The sequence below is a fragment of the Polypterus senegalus genome, chromosome 10, assembly GCF_016835505.1.
Source record: "Polypterus senegalus isolate Bchr_013 chromosome 10, ASM1683550v1, whole genome shotgun sequence".
NCBI classification, from domain to species: domain Eukaryota; kingdom Metazoa; phylum Chordata; class Cladistia; order Polypteriformes; family Polypteridae; genus Polypterus; species Polypterus senegalus.
The window spans coordinates 19,848,521-19,870,704 of record NC_053163.1 but is presented as its reverse complement, the minus strand read 5'-3'; the positions used below and the strand labels follow the sequence as shown (position 1 = coordinate 19,870,704).

Sequence of the window (22,184 nt, the reverse complement as noted above, 5' to 3'; positions counted from 1 at the left end):
CTAAACCTTCAACCCCCACCTTGGTCTTTCCTGTAATTACCTTCAGGTGTTTTGCTTCCAAACTAGCTTTCCATTTCAATTTCATCTCCTTCAAAATGAAATGAATCATCAATCTTTCACACACTTCTCTGGTTAACGTATCCATCATTAACAAAAAAAAAAAAAAACAAAAAACAGACTCAGATAAGATCCCTGATGCAAACCACTTTAAAACTTTACCCCACTCCATCTGCTGTTCTGACCACCATGTGTGCTTCCTCATACATTGTTATCACTCCAGTCCCTTTGTCCAACCGCAGGCTGCTTCTTCTGCTGCTTTCAACCAGACACTACACACTGTGTTATTAATTCAGTTTGTTTATTATTACTCAGCACATAATCAGAGTAGCTTGCATATTATATTAAAGGCTTTGCTTCACGACAAACCTAAATAAATATTACTCTTACGTGTAAGAAGAGCTGAGAAGGCAGTCAGTGACTACATGAAGATAAACTACTTGTACGGGACCCTTGTTTGTTAATTTCTTTTGAGAAGACATGACAATTTAGATAGATAGATAGATAGATAGATAGATAGATAGATAGATAGATAGATAGATAGATAGATAGATAGATAGATAGATAGATAGATAGATAGATAGAGAGAGAGAGAGAGAGAAAGAGAGAGGTGTTGTTCTAAGAGATGGAAAATGAACTTGGTGCACTGAGTCATGTTCCTGTTACAATAGCTGGGAGGACATTGGCAGCAAAATGGAATATAAATCAATTCTATTTTACAATATGTATTTTTTTTTAAATATTTCACAAAACGAGGCTAAAAAAATGGCAAGCAAATATGCATACAAAGCACACTTTCCAACTGTTTTTGTAGACTGATTTTGATAGAAATAGCTTACAATAATGAAGAAATGTATATGAGATAAAAGGTAACGAGGAAGTGATTATGATAAAAATATGTGTTTCAATATTGTTTAGGTAAGTATAACATGCTCCTTTGCACATAATGGATTTATTAACATAGTGTTCCAGGATCTGAAGTTCAAAACAGCATGTGCAGTCTAAGTCATGCATATGATGCATCTTTGGCAAAAAATAAAATGTAAATGTATATACTGTAATTTGACGTGGTAGTTTGTTAACTGCAATGTCAGATTTGCACAGAAAGTTTTATTCACAGCAGGGATACTCGCAGGAAGGTCTCTGTGTGTGTGAAAGAGTAAAGAGAAGGATAAGGAAAGGAGGGGTGGAAGTGGCATCCACTTGAGTACAGTTCATGCCAGATTAGGGAAAAAAAACCTTGCAATTCTATTAAGTGATATGTTTTTTGTGGATAATTTGAGGTTATTAAGCATGAGGGGGATCCGCTATTTGTTGCTCCTCACTTAAAATAATTCAGTTACTCAAGTGTTACTACACCATATGAATGTTTTCAATCAATATTTATATTGAAGTTGGGAGTCGAACAACACTAATTTTCACAAACGTCAGCTTGCTTTTTCTTCACACTTGTACAAATTTCTCCACAGTTTGTCCAGCAATTCAAAGCAAACCATGTTACTGAACAATCTTCTGCAGATACCCAACTCCAAACCAATGTACTGTATCAATAAGTAAGACACATAATTCTTTTTACCGGATTAAGTAATTTGAGGGGTTCATCAAATAGAATAAACCCACAAATATCACAATTTGTTATAATGCACATTCTTCTGCAAATTGTCAGAAAAATTTTAAAGTTCTACTAGGTAAAAAAAAAATAGAAGCAGCAACACTTGGAACATATAATAATAAAATTTCCAAACAAATCTGCAGTGATTATGTACCTATCTGGTGCTATCATATAAAAATACAAACACAACAATCTTTCAAACCACAGTATAAATTTAATAGAACACCATATAACCAACAGTCATTTTCCACACCATATATCCTGAATTAACACTTTTATTTTGTTATGGATCTCTCTTTTTTTAACAAAATATGTTAAAACAAAAATATATGTTAACAAAAAAAGACGTATCATAATTTAACACAAATTGAGACAAACAGCTGTTGAAGATTCATAAGTGCTCTTCTATTAAAAAGTCTGTCTGTAGCCCTGCAGTTAACTTACATTGCCTCTAGTTGACAGAATTTGCTTTGTCACTGTTTAAGCTGGGGCAGGCTGATTGAATGATTTTATAAAAATGGAAGGATGGACATTTGTAATGAAACTTGCTGGTGAAACATTTAAAACATATGTTTAAACCAGACAGCTGGGTAAACAATGATGCTATACATATGACCCCTCAAATTACCACTCCCCAGCCCCCAGCAATCATATCCTCTGTAATGAATTTAAAAGATAAATATCAACATGAAATTACATATTGTTATGTTGCATGGCTTGTTCACAGCTAACTGGTCACTCCAGTTATTTACATGAAATAAAGAGTGTGGAAACACAACTTTAGTTTTAGTAAGGTTATAGTTTTAGAGGGAAAACAAAGTTGCTGATTCAATGCCTCCAGTGATTTACCACGTAACGGGACGAGATTGATGAGATAGTAGGCAGGTTAAGTTTCAGCTCACAAGCAGGGCAAGAATAAGTAAAAGCAGATGATGGTATAATAAAGATGTCTTATTAAACAATTGGTCTGAATATACAGCATGTGTGGCATTGTAGTATGAGTGTAGGAGATTAAAAATAGGTTTTCTCTAAAATTTCAGGCACTTGTTTGTAACTGTGTGTGAAGTAAGTGTATTCATGTCATATATATAGGTGCTATGTCTCATATAACGTATTTAATGAATATTTTTGTTTTCTTACATATTAGCTTAGCCTAGTTTATTGTCACATGTACAGAATGGTGACTTTATCAAAAACAAATGAAGAATGAATCATGCTAATAAGTACATGCATGAAGTACTGCTATTTTTTCCACTGTTCTTCATTAAAAACTTCTCTGAATAGTTGCACACATACCATTTTTGCGGTCTCTCAATGGCAGCAGGTTTGGGCCAGGCTGCAGCGACAGTTCTTGCAGCTCATTGGTGACTGCCTCACTCTGTGGACTTGGGGCAGAGCCCGGCGCCCCTGGAATAACCATGGTCACCACAACCTCTTCGGAGCTTTCGCCGTTTGTTCCTTTGGTTGGCATCAGGCAAATGGGACCACCTATCACAGATGATTGAAGAGCTTTAAAATTAAACAAACATACATAGAAAGTAAAGATCAGTTAACAGTAAACGGAAGCTGATCTGCAAACAGTCACACCCTTTTCTACCTGCCAGCCTTTGGCAGAAAACCATTTGCTTTTTTCTCTCCCCATAAAACTGCTCTTCAGTACCAATTCAATAAATTGTGTTTTTCTACACCTTGGACCTTATGCAGGAAGGTTTTAAAAAAAAAATTAAAAAATCATTGCACAGCTAGATTCAAGTTATTAAAATCATCTATCAGACAAGCCTGTCTGTTTTTACTTTCCATTTATTCTGAAATCAGGATGCTAGTGGCCACTTAAAAAGCTTTGAAAATTAACTCAAGCACAGGAATGTATTTCTTTTTTTTTTCCTTCTCACTATTTCCTCTAACCACTGGACAAAAATATTGATAAAATAAAAATCAATTAACTGAGGCATTACTACCTTGATAACTATCAGTGAAAGGCTTGAAAGTCCAATCTTAATATTTAGATCTCAACTGAAGATTAATTTGTTCTTTGCAGCATTTTGAAATAGTGTTGTTTACATTGTGACATTTTTTTTTTATTCTGTTTTCCAGCGCATTGTTTGCCAAGTTTAACCAGGTCTATGAATATCTATTAAATACATTCAATACGTTTGTGGCCAGCTGAATTTCAATTGATATTGCTAATATTATGAAAGATCTTTTATGAAGTGAAGGAAAGATCGGTTTAATCAATTTTAGCTATTGGTCTTAATTCAAAATATGAGTTTAACCTATGCCCTGATATTTATATCACTGAATGGAACCCTATGGTAAAAAGAACAGAGACATCATAGGTAAATGAAGCTGGAATACATTTAAAAAACAACACTAGTCTACAAAAGCTGTATGATTTAAGTGAAACTTTCATTCAGTACTGGCCTGGTCACTTGTACTTTACAAGAAAATCCCTCACACAGGAGCCAATATGCCAATCTTCTTTTAGATTTAATGGAAATTCTTACACTATGAGACTTTGTCTCTGCTCTCACAATTTCATTTTCTATAGCCTCAACAAAAATGTCTAACAAAACTGAGAATACAAACAATTAGGATGCAGCACAGACAAGTAGAGAATGCAGCCCTCTGGGTCTTACCAGGGTTGTGTGAGATAGGTGACACAAGATCAGACATGCTAACATACTTTGCAATAGTGGGAACAATTTCTCATATGCAAAGACCATCCCTTATACCTTAGTAATGCTTTCTTGTTCTATACCACCTATAGAAGGAGATATATAAAAAGACAATAATTCTATTATTATCGGTTAATTGTCAGGAAGCATCTCCAAATGAGATTTTTACAAGGAATTAAGCTCAGAAATTTCCTTCATGAAATACTCTTCATAAACTTAAACATACATATCTTCTGACATCTAAATAGTGAAACAGGTCTTGCAGCCTGCAAGTAACCTAAGACATGACTTTCTTGTTGTAGGGAGTGTTTAAAATGACCTGGCTTTAAAAAAATACTGCAAAGTTCAAATTACCCATCTTTATGAATCCAAAAACTACAATGTAGCACGATGAAGGAGATGTGCCTTGATAAAGGAAAGTGTCAAGGAAAATGTCAAACAGTCATTAAGCAAATGACACATGATTACTGAAGTCATGGACAAATGCCAACATGACACAGAAAATATATTGTGATATTTTTGGACATATCAACAATAACAATTGTATTTTATTCAAAGAAGAACACACTAAAGGGTTTATCTGCTATCATCAAAAGACACTCTTCTTCTTTCGGCTGCTCCTGTTTGCGTTTGCCACAGCAGATCATCGTTTCCCATATCTTCCTATCCTCAGCATCTTGCTTTGTTACACCCATCGCCTGCATATTCAAAGACACTAAAGCGTCTAGATTTAGGAACTTAAAAAGAAAAAAGTAGTAAACTGTGCATTCCATTGTGATATGTCAAATTTACATCTAAACTAATCTAGGGCAACGCTATTTAGCCTGATAACCTGAAGCCATAATAACCCCCCAGTCAAGAGCAAACATTAACTGACTTTGGTAGAGTTTCTGAAGTAATACAACATTACTCATAAAATAACCAATGGTATATTTAAAAGTGTTTTATACAAAAGTAGTAATAGTAAGCTGTGGCATTACATTTAAAACTAGCACGTGTAAGACATTAAATCATTAAAGGAAGCGTATGTCATTAATTAAGAAGTTTAAGGAACCTGACAAACACTGAGGGTATATGCAAGTCAAGAGATATCAAATATGTTTTCATTTATTTCATTACCTGTTGACAGCTAACATAGATATTTAATAAAAAAAAATGCCACAGCAAGAAATAAAAGTAATTCACTTCTGACTTTACATTAGGATATAAAAAAAAAAACACAACAACTTAGTTACTAATGTGTCATTGTGTTTTGTGAGTTTCATTTAACATACCAAACTACATTTTAGCAACACAGTACGCTGTATTGTAAATGAGAACATGCTAACTTTGGCCACAAACAGATGAATCTTTCAAGGCAACTAAAAAGGGGTTAAAAAGGTTAATAAAAAGATCTTACAAACAAGTGTTTGTCAAGAAATTAATTCATAGTTCAGCAATGGTCAGTTGTATTGATTTAACCAACAGGTGAAGTGTTGGTCAGCAGAAATATATTCTATGTATAGTGTTAGTCAGCGGAAAATGTATTCCACATATAGTAATGGCTAACATTAATTATATTCTTATTTGAGCAGTTACTTTTTTGGAATTAAGGACTGTTAGTGAAGGCATAAATTGACTTTAACCAAGTATGGAAGCAGACTTGATATAGTGAGAAATGGAAAAAAGTTCCCTGCTACCCGTGTCCAGAAAGATACCTTTAGATTCCTCTGAAGTCAACAAAAATGCCTGCCATTTAGTCCATTGTCATGATTTTCCAAAGGCACCCTTTAGCTGTTTAAACTTGGGGGTATAAGCTAATACTTTATAAAAAAAAAAAACCTAAATTTATTCTTTCTTTAGTGTTAAATTTTCCTGTCTTAGTATTCCCACATGGCACTAAGGCTGTATGAACAAAAAAATAATCTCTCTCTCTATATTTATTGTATACAGTATCTACCTCTATCTATATATCTACACATACATGCATCAGTAAGGATATTACCACAGAATTTACAATTATTTGACAGACAACTATATAATCAGTACTTGGCACAAAAGTTCACATTGCTTGAACAGTCACTGATAGAGACTGGCAAATTTTTTACACTTACAATTTACTTATAGAAAAACTGTCTGAACATATCAGAATTATGCATGTGTTCCACAATAACAAGTACCTGAAATTAAGTTGCACATAATACACGATCAGCTAAATTAATATATAATATATATTTTTATTTTTTTATCACTTTGAAAAGACAGCACATAAGTGATGGCATTGTGAGATTTACAATTTAAATAAAGTCTATGTTAGGCTACTAAAATATTTTAAAAACTTTTTTGGGGGCTTTCCTGATCTTCTTTCAGTTCCTCTTATTCCAATGGCACATACTCTACCTACCTAGTCTATATAAGCACACCCTTTACATTTCCACATCAACCCAGAAGACAGTGCTATATAAAGTATATATGCACTGTGGTGGGCTGACAGCCGGGATGCCCCTGTGATGGAAAGACAGGGGGAGTGGACATATTCAGGGCAATACCTCGCCCAAGAAAATGAGAAGGCAACACCCCTGAGAAGCTCAACCCTACTGGAGCCCGTGGCCACTGCCAGGGGGGGGCACCAGGACAGTTTCGGAGCCCTGGACTGCAGCACTTCCTCCACACCTGGAAGTGCTGCCGGAAGAGGATCTGAGAGCACCTGAAGCAGTACTGGGTGCGCTATAAAACAGGCAGCCTCACTCTGTTTGAGGAGCCAGAGTCAGGAGGTGGAGGACAAAGCTTGCTGGAAGAGGGGTGGAGGAGGCAGAGAAAACAAAAGAGAGAAAGAAAGAAGAAGCAGAGAAAGAGAGAGAGAAGGGACTGAGCTGTATTGCTGTGGGTAATTGTGCACTGTGCTCTGAAGTGGGGAACAGAGCTGCCCCACGAGGAAATAAACTGTGTGTTGTTTTTGCACGTGTCTCTGTGCCTGTATGAGTCCACAGCATGTATGTACAATATACTGTGTTTCTCTTTTATTATTGCACAGTTGTTGCAGAAACATGTAGTAGAGAATAACATTTACACAAGACTGCGGCTCGGCTCTTTATTTGTGCAAATGCTACTTTACAAATGGTAGGGCAGGAAAATAGGACCAGTTTACACAAGAAGTTGCTTTTAAAAACAATTCATCTGTCAAAACAACAGAAGAAGGATATCTGTCTAAAGAGAAAGTATTCAGAGATGAATTATGCAATGGTAAAAATCACAATACATTTACATATGGTCTCAGAAGTTTATTACAACTATACTTCTACTTAGCTCTGCAAAAATTGCTAAATGTTATGTTATTATTAGCCTACACAGTACTAGTGAAATGTCTTCCAAGATCTGTGTGCACATTATGAGCAGCCAAAGAAGCTCAAACCAAATGCTTCATGAGTGCATTTGCTAAATTATCTGAGTTATAGGTTTGTTTTCATCATTACGAGGGTAAGAAACCACCTGATTTATGAACAGCGTTAAGTGCTAAGAGCACCATAAGACAGCTCTGACCCCTATTTATTGATTGAAGTCTGAAAAGCATTACTAGGCAGGTTATTTTCATCCTAGTTAAGGCCATGTCAAGTAAGACGCCTTTTCCAGCAATTTTCAATTGTAGCCTTCATTTACATGTTAGTGAGGTAGAGGAAGCCAACAACCCCCTCTCACAAAGGCCAGTTGCATAATGCGGCATTCCCAGTGATTCTCCCTAATGGTAGGGTTTAGCCACTGTTTGTGCATGACAGCTGACAATCAATGAATGATCATCCACAAGTACAATGCATATAATGCAGCAAAGAGCAATAAAGAGACAAGGGTGTTTTGAACCTCACAGACACACAAGTGAATTGTCTGTCTGACGTCTCTCGTTATACACACCGCACAAACGATACGAAAAAAAAAGGGCCAAAATTGCTGTTGAATTTGCTGTACGGGTTAACCCGTCATACAGTACTAGCTTCATCAGGCAGAATGCTATTGGTCATTCCAAAAAGGGATGAGCCACAGTGTGCTTGAAAGTTGGAATGCATAAATATGATAAAACACAACAAACGCTAAATTTGATTTTCATTTGTGTAATTGAAATGGTCTGGTGATGAGATTAGCAACGGTGGTCGTCAAGTCTGACATGTCCCACGACTAAAAGTTGTATAACGTGATACCAGTTTTATATAAACAGGGTAAAAATGTTTTTCATAACGCTTATTTTAAGAGAAAATTCGTAGTGATTTACTTGCAAGTTTCTAGCTGCTGTTACTACTTTTAAAAGGCGCAATGAATCCAGATAAGGAATTGAAAAGAAATGTGTACCATGGGCATAAGTAGCATGATAAAGCAAGTTACCCAACAGCTTATTTTCACATGTGTAGCTGAGGCTTGCATATGTGATGTTTATTTATTTAATTTTTTTAAGTATTCACAATTGCGTTTAAGTTTTATCATATAATTTCCGGTATTTTTAGAATGTCGGTTGTATAAGTCGAATGTGGAAGACTATTGGTCCAAGAGATTATGATATGCTAACGCCCACCTGAGAGAGTAACCATCAAGCACACGGCCTTATTTTTTTTTCCCCCCATGTATTCTGCCTACGTGACCACACGGTAATAACCAAACTATTCTGAAGCGACATTTGCACTGTTTTGTGTTTTTTGTATCTCACACCCTCATATACCTTTATCGTAAGAGCATCCCTTATCTACGTTGGAGCGTTCAATCAGAAGAAAATATGAAGCTGGTTTTAAATTAAAAATCGTTGAAGTGGTGAAAGAAATTGGTAACCGTGCTGCTGCAACAAAATTCGATGAATCTGAGAAAATGGTGCGATTTTGGATGAAGCGGGAAGATGTAAAATAAAAAAAAAATTTAAAACATGAAGTGTATTTTTGAACGGGCGTATGAGTCGGGGTCTGATTTTATGATTTATTTTTCAGGTTTCAAGACCCGACTTATACGCAAATATATATGGTATGTAGAAACTGAGCAAAGATGGTGTTAGCCATGGTGTCACCTCCGAATCGGCACTGAATGATGTGATGTGGAAAAAGCAGCATGAATGTGTAGGCAGTCAGTACATCAGGTATACAAATCTCTCTTCTGTTTTCAAGGTCCATATTCTTTGTATCTGGGTTGTATTTCTGGGTGAGCGCTCATGTGTTCTCAGCTCTTGCATACTCAGAGCCCACACCAAAGACTTGAGACAAAATTCAACCTGTTTATTATTATTTTTTTTTTTAATGTGTGTTGCAGTCTGGTTGGACTGAGTTGCTGGGTATGTCACACTATACAACTAGCCCCGCGATTTGCTTAGATTATGTAGATGAAGTCTATGACAGAAAATTGACAGAAAACTTTTAACTAATTGACAGAATTGTGACGTGGTCTTCAGTGGCCATAACATTACTATAGTGTTTTTATGCTGACTTTTATCTGATGTTATCAAGTGGCTTAAATGTGAAAGCTATGAGAATTGTTTCTGGACAGGTAAAAAGTATTGAAAGGTATCAGTCTTTCATTTCTGGCTGTTGTTAATTCATCACTCTATTTTCTGTTCTTACATAGGTTGTCTACCATGAAAAGGTACGTTGTATTTGCAATGCATCAATGAACATTCACATTAACATTCAGCAATTAACTAACAAAAGCAGAAATTGCCAATTCAATCGATTTAACAACACACACAAATTAATACATTCTGTATGAATTAAAGATAATGGAAAAAAAAAATACAAGTAGACTGAAATTTAAAGCTGGTCTTTTAAAAGTAGGATTTGGGAAGTGTGGCCCTAAGGGGATACATTCCTGTGCTGATGTTCACAAGTGCAGGATGAGGCTTGCCTCTTTATTGGCAGGGAGGTAGGAGGAGGACAAATGTGGGCCAAAGTAGACAACGAGGTCTGAACAGGCAGGCAGCTTACTGCTGGAATCCTCCTAGGTATGGCCCTTTAATATTTCACCATGTTGACAGCTTTACAAATTAAAAGCAAATGTATGGAACAAGAGTACTAAAAAAAGTACAAACACTTAATGGGTTTTAGAAAGGAAGCGAGATTAAATGGGAATTGGACGCATTTAGTGGAACAACTTGTTTACTTTTAAATTTATCTTAAAACAACAAATTCCATTGTTATACTGATATTTCCTAGTTATAAAGATGGGAACAGATGAGCCAGTCAAAGTAATAGGTGAAATAAAAACCATAAACTCCAGCACCCCACCACACTCCACTCCTCCATAGTCCAGAATTAGGTGAAGCAGGTTTGAGAATGTTACATTAAAAGAGAAAGGCAATAGAAAAGTGTGTTTCTAATAAACAAAAAAATGACCAAAGAGAAGCTGGAGCCTAATCCTGCCGCTGTATTACAGGCAAGAAACAAATGAATTCAACTGATTGTAATACCAGCTGACCACAGGACATGCTTACATATGCCTTCATAATCTGTCATCCCGAGCCATTTACCTTGAAATGCGCACCTCTAGAAAAATGAAACAAGAACATTGATCTATTTACAGGAACTAGTAATTGATTTAATACATAAATTAAAACAGAAGTGTTAAATTGGCCTTTCACTTGAAAAGACAATGAAAAGAAGGTGTGTTTACTGGAATAGCTTGACATCTAATCAAAGAAAGGAAGTCTGAAAGCTTTTGCGCATTCACTTAAGACAATAACAAACTTTATTTAGTTGATACAACAATTTGAAGTTAAAACAGAAAATGGAAATAGTTCAAAAATGACTTTTTATATCAGTGGTTTCATAACTGTTGTATAAACATAACCCTAAGCTCTGTTGATCGTATGGCACGTTCACATAAAAACCCACAGTTTAGAGTCAACACGTAACTCAGCAAGCACATCTTCAGAGCACACAAAAAAAATCCCATGCACAAGCGGCAAGAACAGGCATATGACTGTTAGTGGGCTGAGATTCAAACCCAGTTGTGTGGGGCTATAAGGCTACAGCCACTTCAACACACAAAAAGAAAACTTGTATACAAAACGAGTGTGAGTTTTGTTAAATTGTGTCCAAAATACACAGGAAGGTTTTCTCCATTGTCTTTACTATTATGCATATTGCATATTTATTGCTTATTCACATGGCCACATTCTCTGTCTCATATGCATAGCATGCATAGGTTGAGTATCCCTAAACCAAACTGCATTGGACCAGAAGTATTTCACATTTTGCGATTTTGGAATACTGCATATATACACTAAGGGACAAATGTGATCAAGTAAAGAAATGCAGCCAAACCAATTAAATGATGACAATATCACCAGGCCATTACTATAATGTGTGTCAATGTGACAAAGATATTAAACCTCAAAAGAGATTAACATGATGTACAGACTCTATTGCAGTTCCCTTTTAAGAGGGCCAATGCTGCATATTTGTACTGAAGAACCATTTTGATTTTTTTGTCCGTTTTTACAGAATACCTGTTGTCACTTCTCAAGGAACTGAAAATAGATCAGGAATACCTCAGCCATGCTTCAGCTCCATCTTTCTTGCTGTGTTAGGAGCCATTAACTGACTGAGAAGGCACTAACTTTTACTTTTCACATGGTTTGGGTGAGTGTGTGTATGTATATACTATATATATTGTAAAAGGCGAATCAGGACACAACATAAAGGTTTGGGGTTTCCGGCCCCGTATACTGTACAATTCTCTACAGTACAAAACAAAATGGTCAAAATACATAAACAAAAATCACTGTGTATGCTCGACATTGATTCATGGCATTGGCGGCCATTTTATGAAGGAGGAGCCGGAAGTGGAGGAATGCTGGGAAGGAACCGTGGGGTAAGATGGGATCGATGACGTCAGGGAAATGGAGGAGGAAGGGCGGAAGTAACGTAGTGCGGGCAAACCCGGCTTATGGTGGCAGAGCATCTTTTTTTTCTGTAAGAAAGCAAAGGAAAAAGGTTAGCACCCCGCCATTCCCTGCCGGCGAATGTCTTCCCAGGTGTGTTAAGATCTGTCCGCGGTCTCCTACTCGTGTGTGCGTGACAATATATATATGAAACATAAAAAATAAAAAAACGGCAAAATAAAAAGGCAATTTGCAGCAGTGTCCAGTTTCTCTAAAATAATTAGAGCAACTTACAGCACTCATATTGTAATTAGGGCACCTTACGAGAATGAAGCTGCTTTTGTTAACCGTAAACAGTGGCATTCCATTAAAGTTCAAGTTATCTGCAATGTCAATATGAGTTTTGACACACATTCAGATACGTACATTTCCAAGATGACTGTGATTTCTAAAGGTAAATTGCGCAGAAATGTGCATATCCCATGGTCAATAAACTACAATTTTTATTTAGCATACTCATTTTCCTGTTTATTGCTGTGCAAATGTTATTTTTTCACGCTCAAATCCAAGCAAATGTTTCTAAATGAGTCCCCTGCCCTGCTGTGAAATTTCTTTTATTTTTTTTTTTTGCAGGTGCCGTGCAGCACTTTTGAACTACTACACAAGTGTTATCGTTTTGATACAAACCCTATCCCACGCAGAATTCTATCCCATGTAACCTCACATGGGGAATGAACCCCAGTTACTGAGAGTGTATCCCAGCTTCATGACATCCCCCACCCCCAGGTCACTGATTGTGTGTCGTAGCTTTGTGATGCTCAGTGCTTCACGGGGGACAAGATCCTTGCCCAAAGCAGTTCAGAATGAATAAATATGTTTGGAATCAGCAAATATGTTGCTCAAATACACTCAGAAGTAAAGCAAAGGCAACATACAGTAGGTGATGTCAACGCTCAAAAGGTTTCGGTATTTGAAGCACTTCGGATTAGGGTTACTTAACCCATATATATAGGTTTTCTTTTCTATTTTCTTAATTTTCTTTTTAATTGCGTGCTTTTTTCATTTAGAAAACTGTAATTAAAGAATGATAAAAAGGTGTTATACAAAATAAACACTAACCCAAGACAGGATGCCAGTCCCATCACAGATAACCTGTTAATATGAATATTTAAAAGTTGTCCTAGTCTATTAAATTATATAATTACACAACCTGACCACTGCAAATGAGAAATGAGTAAGACAGGTAACAAGGACTGATAGAATCTCAAAAAGAAGACTAGAGCTTAATAAATTATTCCTGAGCAAGTGACAAAGGAAAAAAAATAATTTTCAAGTAAATATTTCTTTAGCATGCACCAAATTAGATAACATTTTGACTGGGCTGCTGCTTTTATCATTAACACGAAAATATTACTTGTGAGGTTGGATATGAACAATGACTATAAAAAATAAAAGAATTATACAACATTTAATCACAGTGGAATTAATTTGGCTTTTTGACACTAATCAACAGAAAACATCTCTTTAATGTTAATGAGAAATATTGACCTGAAACTAAGTTTCATTTGCAATGCTTTGTTTTTAACAGTCTCTTAATTTTACTACAGTCAGTCATGGGTATTAATAGTAGTGTGTAGGGATGGTGCTGTGGGCACTAGGGGTCGTTGTTTTCCCTTTAAACCCAACAGACAGACACAGGTTAAAAACACCTCGAAGATCTTTAATTATTTTCTTCTCCTTAAACACCACAGCCACAACAACACAATCAGGTATATACAATAGTCGGAATTCTCTTTTATATATCTCCTCCACACCTCCCAGCAAGCTTTGTCCACTACCACCCGACTCTGGCTCTCTTGTTGGGTCATCAGCAGTCTTTGACCCGGAAGTGCTTCTGCTCTCTTGTCCACGTGACTTGCTAGCACTTCTGGGTCAGACGGAGTATGAATGTTCTGTAATCAGCCCAGAAGTACTTCGGGGCTTCCATCCTCTTGACTTCCAAGTACTTCCGAGCTATAAGGCAAGCATGACTCCCCAGTTCCTTTCACAGCCCCCTGCCGGCACCCACAACACCCAACAGGGATGAGAAACTGAACTCCAAGTCCCAGGATGCCCTGGGGGAATCTGGAGCACCGCTACACTGCAGGGGAGCTGCCATCTTGTGTTTTGGGGAAGGCAGTGTCCACAAGTAGCTGCCTTCCCTAATTATTCCATCTCAGGGGTTTCCTGGCCGGGTTAAGCAGACGGCCGTCTCTTACAGTGCTTATATTATTTGTGATATATTAGTATTTAAACTATATTCTGTTTATTTGAAAAGTTTTGTTCTTTATATAATTGCCATTTTCCAAATTCATATTCTTTTTGTTTAGTTTAAAGATTATATCAGGAAAAGCCATAAGCCAGATTTCCTTTAGACCTGTAGAGAATGAGCTCATATAGTAAAAGAGTCTGATTAAATGTCTTCTATTATTAGTACAACAGAAACACAATAAAGCAAATAAATCAAAAATGAAAATCAAAAAAATATTATTTAAAACTTGCTTGCTTGTAATATATTACACTGTTACTAAAAATGAAAGACTGCTTTATATACAGCATATTTATTTTTAGCCTCTATACAGAAATAAGGCTTTCACAAGGCATCCCCTCAGTTTATGAAAATATCCCTTTTTTTAAATTTATTTAATTTTTTTAAATGGAGCAACTCTGGTACAAAGTCCGTTGACACCAGGGCTATGAAGTTGTACACAAAACAACTCTGACTCCATTCTCCTCAATTAAAGGTACCGACTTTACCTTCTTTATTTGTAATTTGACTAATATATTTACTATGTTGATTAAAAGAACACAAGATTTCATCAATGCAAATGTGAACAATCAGGTTTTAACACTCTTAACACTTTAACACACACGATCATGTTTTAACACTCTAAACCAGTGTTTCCCAACCTCGGTCCTGTGGCCCCCTGCAGGTTTTTGTTCCAACCAGCTTCCTAATCATTGACAACACCTGATAGCACTGATCTCATTTAATTAGCAGGCATTATTTTTCTTTTATTCTACACTCAGAAAAGAAACAGCAGCATGAGTTTTACATTTATAAGAAATTTAGAAATATTTCTGCTTTTACTATAGATTTAAATGCTTAACTCTCTTTTGTTGATTTCATTATATTTTGCCCTCTCTGTACAGTTTTTCCCCTTCATTGTATCTTATTAATGACAATTAAAAATAAGCAGAGCAGACACGCTGAAAAATCAAAGGCTGCAAGTACTTTAGCATCAGACCCACTAATTAGTAAGTAATGGATTAATTAAACAATTAAAACACCTAGAAAAGTAGAATGAAAATCAAAATGAAAATATTGGTGAAAAGAAAAAAATACATTATTCCCATATAACTGCTTGGTATTTTATATATATATATACACATACACACACTGTGGCAACCCAGCTGGGACGCCCACAAGAACCAGAGGAGGGATTACACCTCCTCCAGACTACGAGGGGGCGACCGGAGGTGCTGGGGGGAAGAAGACCAGGGACACCCGGAGTGCTTCCGGGTGCACAGCCGGCACTTCCGCCACACCTGGGAGGGCCGGCGGAAGGTTATCCGGGTGTGTATAAAAGGAGCCACCTCCCTCCATTTGATGGCTGGAGTCGGGAGCATAGCTGGACAGAGCATGGAGGAGAGGAGAGGAGTGGAGGCGGTGAAGAAGGCAGTGTGAGAAAGGCCTGAACTTTGAGGGATTGCTGGGGTTGTGTGTGCACAAATTGTAAATAATGCATAATAAACGTGTGTTGGCTTTTGTACCTACAGTGTCCGCCTGTCTGTGTCTGGGCCAGCTACCACTATATATATATATATATATATATATACATACATACACACAATCACAGTCGACCCTTGACATACGACCGGCCTGACACGCGAACAACTTGATTTACGACCAAAATTTCTGTTTTGATTTACAACCACCATCTTGCATTACGACCCGAATGCGGTCACGTGTATGCGATTATAAACAAACAGCTGAGAGCATTCGTAAGCGTCAGTCGGAGCCCAGATAAATGTGTTTGTGGATGTAATTTTGGTCAGTGCAGTGATTTATCTATATATATATAATTCACTAAGACCATGGCAAGCAAGACGCATAATTGCTAAGGAAGAGAAGGTAACGAAGGTAAAGAAAGCGACTGTTATTGGATGTTAGCTAGCGGGCTGGCGCGGCACATGATGATATCATCAGACTGAGTCAGCAACGGCTTGCTTTGGAGTGTATTATTACAGCAGTTCACAACACGGCCAGCTTTGAACTGAGTGCTCGACTACTATCATTATTAACTTGAGAAACAACGATCACAATCGAAACGAAGAAGGAAATTGTGCGGAAATATGAGAGTGGCGTTCGTGACCGAACTCGCTAATACATACAGCATGTCGCATTCCACCATCTCGACAATTTTACAAAGAAAAGAGTTGCATTAGGAGGCTCCTTCTAAACAATAACCGCCTTCCGTTTCATTCTCCTCCTCCTCCCTTCCTGCAGCCCAAAGATGTTAAATTAAATGTTGAGTACAGTATGAAATTGTTGTTTCTGGTAGGCTAGGCACTTTTTATAACTTTTTGGTTAGTACATTAGAAAAATTATTGGTGTTTTGGTAAATTATGCTCATTATACAACCCTTTTTTATTATGAAAAGGTTAAGTAAGTGTTGATGTGGGAGATTTGGAGCACATTATGGGTATTTCGATTATTTCTTATGGGAAAAATAGTCTTAACTTACAACCAACTTGAGTTACAACCAGCCCTCGCAAACGAATTGAGTTTGTAAGTCAAGGGTCCACTGTTTATATATATTTTTTTTTTTTGACCAAACTTGGTTTTCTAATTTCTATATTGTTCCCAAAACACAGAACCTGGGAAATAACACATCACTTAATTAGCCTAGGGGTCCAATTAAAAACAGAAGGTGGCTGGAACAAAAACCTGCAGCGACAGGGGGGCCACAGGACAGAGGTTGGGAAACACTGCTCTAAACTGTTGAAGTTTAAGCTTTTCATATTATTGTGCCTTTTTTGATATTATTTATTAATGAAGTTGCAAACATTGCATAGCATTAAACTTTAAGACAAAGTTTGCAAACTTTAAAAAAACAGGCTTTTATTATTAAAACTATAGAAGCAAAAAATAGCTTAATTGAATCAGTATATGTGAAACTGGGAATTTTAAAACATCATGTTAAAATTTACATTCAGTCACAGTCAGTACATTTTTACCAACTCCGACGCTGGTAACGCGATAATTGCTTCCAACTCCGACTCCACAGTCCTGCAACCACCTACAGCACAAAAGCAGTGACGCATACCAACCTTTAATCTGTTCTTCTCTTATTGCAAGCACTGCACATGGCAATAACCTAATTAGAAAAAAAAGTGCCTGAGGGGAATTCCCCAGCCAGACTCTCTTTACAAGCACTTGGAAACAGACACTTTGACCCTTCCCCTCACCCCATTTTCTAACTTGAAACATAAAAACAAACTTAGGAAGGAAATGATCCAGAGACAAAATGTTGGGTAAGTCGTCTGGGTAGAAATTGGTATTGAGCAACAAAACACCAAAGGGAAGGTACCAGTGAGCCCACAGTTTTCTCGAAGTCACAAACTTATGTAGTAAAAAGAAAAATAATTCTCACCTGCTTGGTTAGTAGCAGAAAAGTTTCACTTCATTTCTGTCCTTGGAATAAACTGCAATGAGAAAGAGGCAATAATTTCACATTTGTGTTGGGTTTATAATGAGAGATAAGAGATGGGTCCAGCTGCCAAGGACAACATATTTGCCTGTCTTGCTTCATGCTGATCTGACAAGCAAAGACCAGACCCATAAAGACAAGAGAAAAGAAATAACAGTAATTGTGTGGAGCTTCATCTTTCTGGCACAGAGAACCGCTGATACGGTGTATTTTGAAGCATGGACCAAACATCTGGACAGCTACAGCTTCAATATTGCTGCACAGTATGCCTTGACCTTACAAACATTTTTGCAAGGAAATGACATCAGTAACTGATGATCAACTCAGATTATTGCCACGCATCAAAAACAGAATTGAGTGCCTAACATGAACTGTGAACCACATGTCAATTAATATAAGATCACAGACAAACAGAGATAAGCGTACAAAATTACCATAAAACAGGAAGTACCAGGGTGTTGTACCGTGTAGATCTTGACCACACATTGTTCTTCCCTCTCTTGTTAAATTAACCCTACCCTGAATGAATCTATTCATTTTTTACATTTAAGATTTCTCATTTAGTGTGTAGTTCCCTAGTGTGTGTATATATAAACACAGGGAGCTCCAGTTTCTGTATTACATCTTGCCTGAAGAAGGGGCCCGAGTTGCTTCGAAAGCCAGCATATTGTAATCTTTTTAGTCAGCCAATAAAAGGTGACATTTTCCTTGGCTTTTCTCATAAAAAAGGAAGAAATAGATTTAATAAAGAAACAAGATAATATTGTCGCTCTTGTGCTTGCCAAGTACTTATTCTTAATAATTTCGCCCACTGTTTACTTCTTTCACTATGTTAGTTCCAAGGACCAAACCTTTCAATAGGCAACTAAATAAAACACTCAGCCTAAATATAAACAGCAATTAGCCACAATAAAGCAAGCAAACACTTTGTTCCATTATTAGTTTACTAATTGTGAGCAGGATTATGAAGTGTCTAGTATACTTTAGTATAAAAACATGTAAGTTTCTGAAGGCAGAAGCAATATTTTCACAAAAGTGCACAACAGACGGGGAGTACCTTTGTAAAAGCAACCCGAATTTAGAGCACTTGTGTACCACCTTCTGCACTGAAAAAAAGTCTAACCGTAAAGTCCATCAAAGGAAACACGCTATGCAAGTGTTAAGCAGAAGCGGAAAGATGTGACAAATAATGAAAGGGCCCTTTCTTTTTCTACTAGAAAAAGTGTTATAGAAATATTATTACATATGCACATATAAATGTGCAATCACATTGCTAGGTAAACAAACAACATTTCACAAGTACTTACTCGAGTGTCTGCTTATTCATGTATATTCATGTTTACACACCACCTGTATCTTATGAATTTTGATCTGGTGATCACAAAAGCAACTTTTAATTTCAGTATCACTTACCGTTTTATTGAAATCACCTAGTTTTGTTATTTCTTTTTATATTACAAGTATACATATACAGTAAGACTACAACTGTAACATCTCTGTTAGTCTAACCAGTAGTGGCACTTCCACCAGCAAGGGAGCTCAGATATACCAAATACTGTGAATGGGACAGCCATGCTAAAGAGTCTTAGTGGCCGCTCGGTAAGCATTTGAGTTCTGGGCAGAACACTGTGACCCATAAACCACTTGTCAATCCGACAAATACATTTTTGTCTCCTTATATAAAAAATTTGACGATGAACAAAGCGATGAACAAGCATGGTGAAGGATTTTGATATTTATGACCAATCTTTCCATGAAAAACTGATGCCAAGATTAAGGAAGACATGATTGTTGTCCACAAATCAAACATGTCATCAATGACAAGGGGGTTTGAAGATCTGCTAGTGTGGCTGAAGGAAATCCCATGGAAGGCATTTCAAGGATGATGTTGAGATATTTATTGGCAACAACAGAATATTGGATTATGTCCAGCTGGTTGACCACATGCTTCATGTATACCAATCAATGAAGTGCAACATGCCACTCAAGATTAATTTTCTGCATTCAAACTTGGACTTCTTCCCTGCTCAGTTTGGTGCAGTCAGTGATAAACATGGTGAAAGGATTCTCCATGACATTGAAATGATGAAAATAATATGAACCGTGCTCCACATCCTCTCTGACACACTAACACCAAGTACTTCCAGCCAATTCATTTCTTTTTAATTTCCTTGCTTTTTAGTCATTCTGGTGTATATCCAGACCATAGTGTGTTTGTGCATTTATTTTCTATCTATTTATTTATTCATCGTGACAACTCAACGTATAACTGCCCGTGACTGAATTTCATTTCATTCTCTCTATTAAATAAAACAACTTTTTCAAATGTTTCGCTCTGAGATTTGTTAATTGTCTGGCATATCAAGATCTCCTTTGTTGTATAATGTTATCCACAGAAGACGTACTACATTACCTTTCTTGGATACATCCTTCTTTCTACAGTAATTTGCACGGTTGAGGACCAGACAGTGTTAACGGTTGTAGACATTCTTCGGGATATTGTAAGTTGATGTTTTCATCTTCTGCACGATCACCACCAACTGCTTCAGCATAGTCTATTGATATGCATTTAACCAATTTGCCGTGTAACCGATCCGTCATTTTTGGCGTTAATTCGTTTCTCAGTGCTAGGATTACCCATGTACTCATTTCTTCTGTGGATAAACCTTTGTGATGAAATTCTTCAATAAGATTTGGGCATAATACGTCTTCTTTAATTGGGAACTTAAAATAAGGAAAATGTTAAAATTATAAGAACTGAAAGTGCAGGAACTGTGTCTGTCAAAAGCATTCACATGAATGAGAGGTGAGAGGACCGTGGGCGTGCTTGAATATGGTAGAGAGGAGGACGTGACTTGAAAAAATCTCATGGCCAAAGTCTTGTCTTGCGGGACTTTAAAAAATCTCTTGAAAAAAGTCTCGTCTCAGGATTTTGTTTTGCATAATAGAGAGATAACATTCCATACAAACAAGTCAAGTTTTACAAGACTTACTTCAAAACAAATCAATCCCCTCTCATGAAAAAGAGAGCTGGGCCAGCAGAGTAAAACTTTAAGCTAGTAAAAATAAGTTAATAGATAAATTAAGAAATAAAATTAAGAAATAGAGTAAAAACAAAGGAAAAAAGAGGGGGGAGAATCTGCTTCTTCAATTAAAATGCTTATTCTGAAATCTTATTGATTAGTTCCTGCCAAATTTTGAAAACGTTTTGTACAGATCCTCTAAGTGAGAATTACCGTAGATACTCGCCTATTAGTCGACCTCGTAGATAAGTCGAGTGTATTGTTTAAGCCGAAAATTATAAAATTTGTTATGACCCGCGTATAAGTCGAGGGTAAAGCTTGACAGCCTATCAAATTCTTTGAATTTCATAATTATACCAAATGTACCTGGGCCCAGACTTTCAACATTTTAATCTTTAAAGAATTTTAGTAAGCCAAAATTAAAACTCCAAAAACATTTTTATTCATTTACTTACAGTTAGAATATTTCAATTTAATTCGTATTCAAATCCCTCACATATAATAAAGTGTCCCTAAGTGTCTTCTTCAAATCCTTCAAAGTCTGACTCTTGTTGGGATCAGAGCTTAAAATAGCAGCTTGACATCCCAATTATACTGAATGTGGGATGTGGGTGGAGTTGTCGGGGTTTTGGGATTGAGTGTTTGTTGACGGCGTGGTGGGGCTCTTGTGTTTTTGGTCTCTGTTAAGCTAAAACAGACACCTTAAAAAGAAGGAGATAATGAAGTCAACCATTGAGCAGTCAAGCCTTGTGTGTCACTCCCTGCTGTAAATTAGGAGAAGGGAACTCAGGGACTGGGTTTTACCCCAGAGCACGTTGCTCTGGCCCTGGAGCTTCACACCACTGGACACGAAGAAGGAGAAGCTCCGCTGCGTCACCCCGACCACGGTCCGGAGACAGGCAGGAAAGGTAACACTGGGGGCTCGTCCGGGATTATTCCTGCCAGCACTAGTGAGTGACACGAAGCTTGTAAAACTGAAAGAAAATTGGTGCATTCTCTCGGTGGAGTGTGTAATTAGGAAACTGTGAATGGCGACAAAACTAGGGGTAGATGCTGACCTGGAAGCAGAGTTTTCCAAAGCCACCACAATTAGCACCAACCCCTTTAGGACATCGCCCACGCAAGAGGAAACTATGTCCCACTGTTTTCCACTAGTAAACTGGGAGAAAAGTGTCGAGGATGGGATTGTTGGACGCAAACGTGAGCGCCATTGTAACCCTTTCGTACAGACGGCCGTGGACC

The 22,184-nt window shown here is 37.1% G+C and overlaps 1 protein-coding gene across 2 annotated transcripts in view; it reads right to left on the bottom strand.

Moving 5' to 3' along the window:
* Window positions 1-22,184, bottom strand: part of LOC120536894 (myocardin-related transcription factor A-like) — a 143,658-nt gene that overhangs the window by 104,583 nt on the left and 16,891 nt on the right. Inside the window, exons 2-3 of one of the 2 annotated variants that reach the window (XM_039765438.1) lie at window positions 17,863-17,914; window positions 2,966-3,178 (exon numbers count right to left, since the gene is read on the bottom strand). In XM_039765438.1, the coding sequence (XP_039621372.1) occupies window positions 2,966-3,140 (175 nt within the window). In that variant the 5' untranslated portion in view covers window positions 3,141-3,178; window positions 17,863-17,914. The remainder of the gene's footprint in view (window positions 1-2,965; window positions 3,179-17,862; window positions 17,915-22,184) is intronic. The other variant, XM_039765437.1, reaches the window with a different exon arrangement.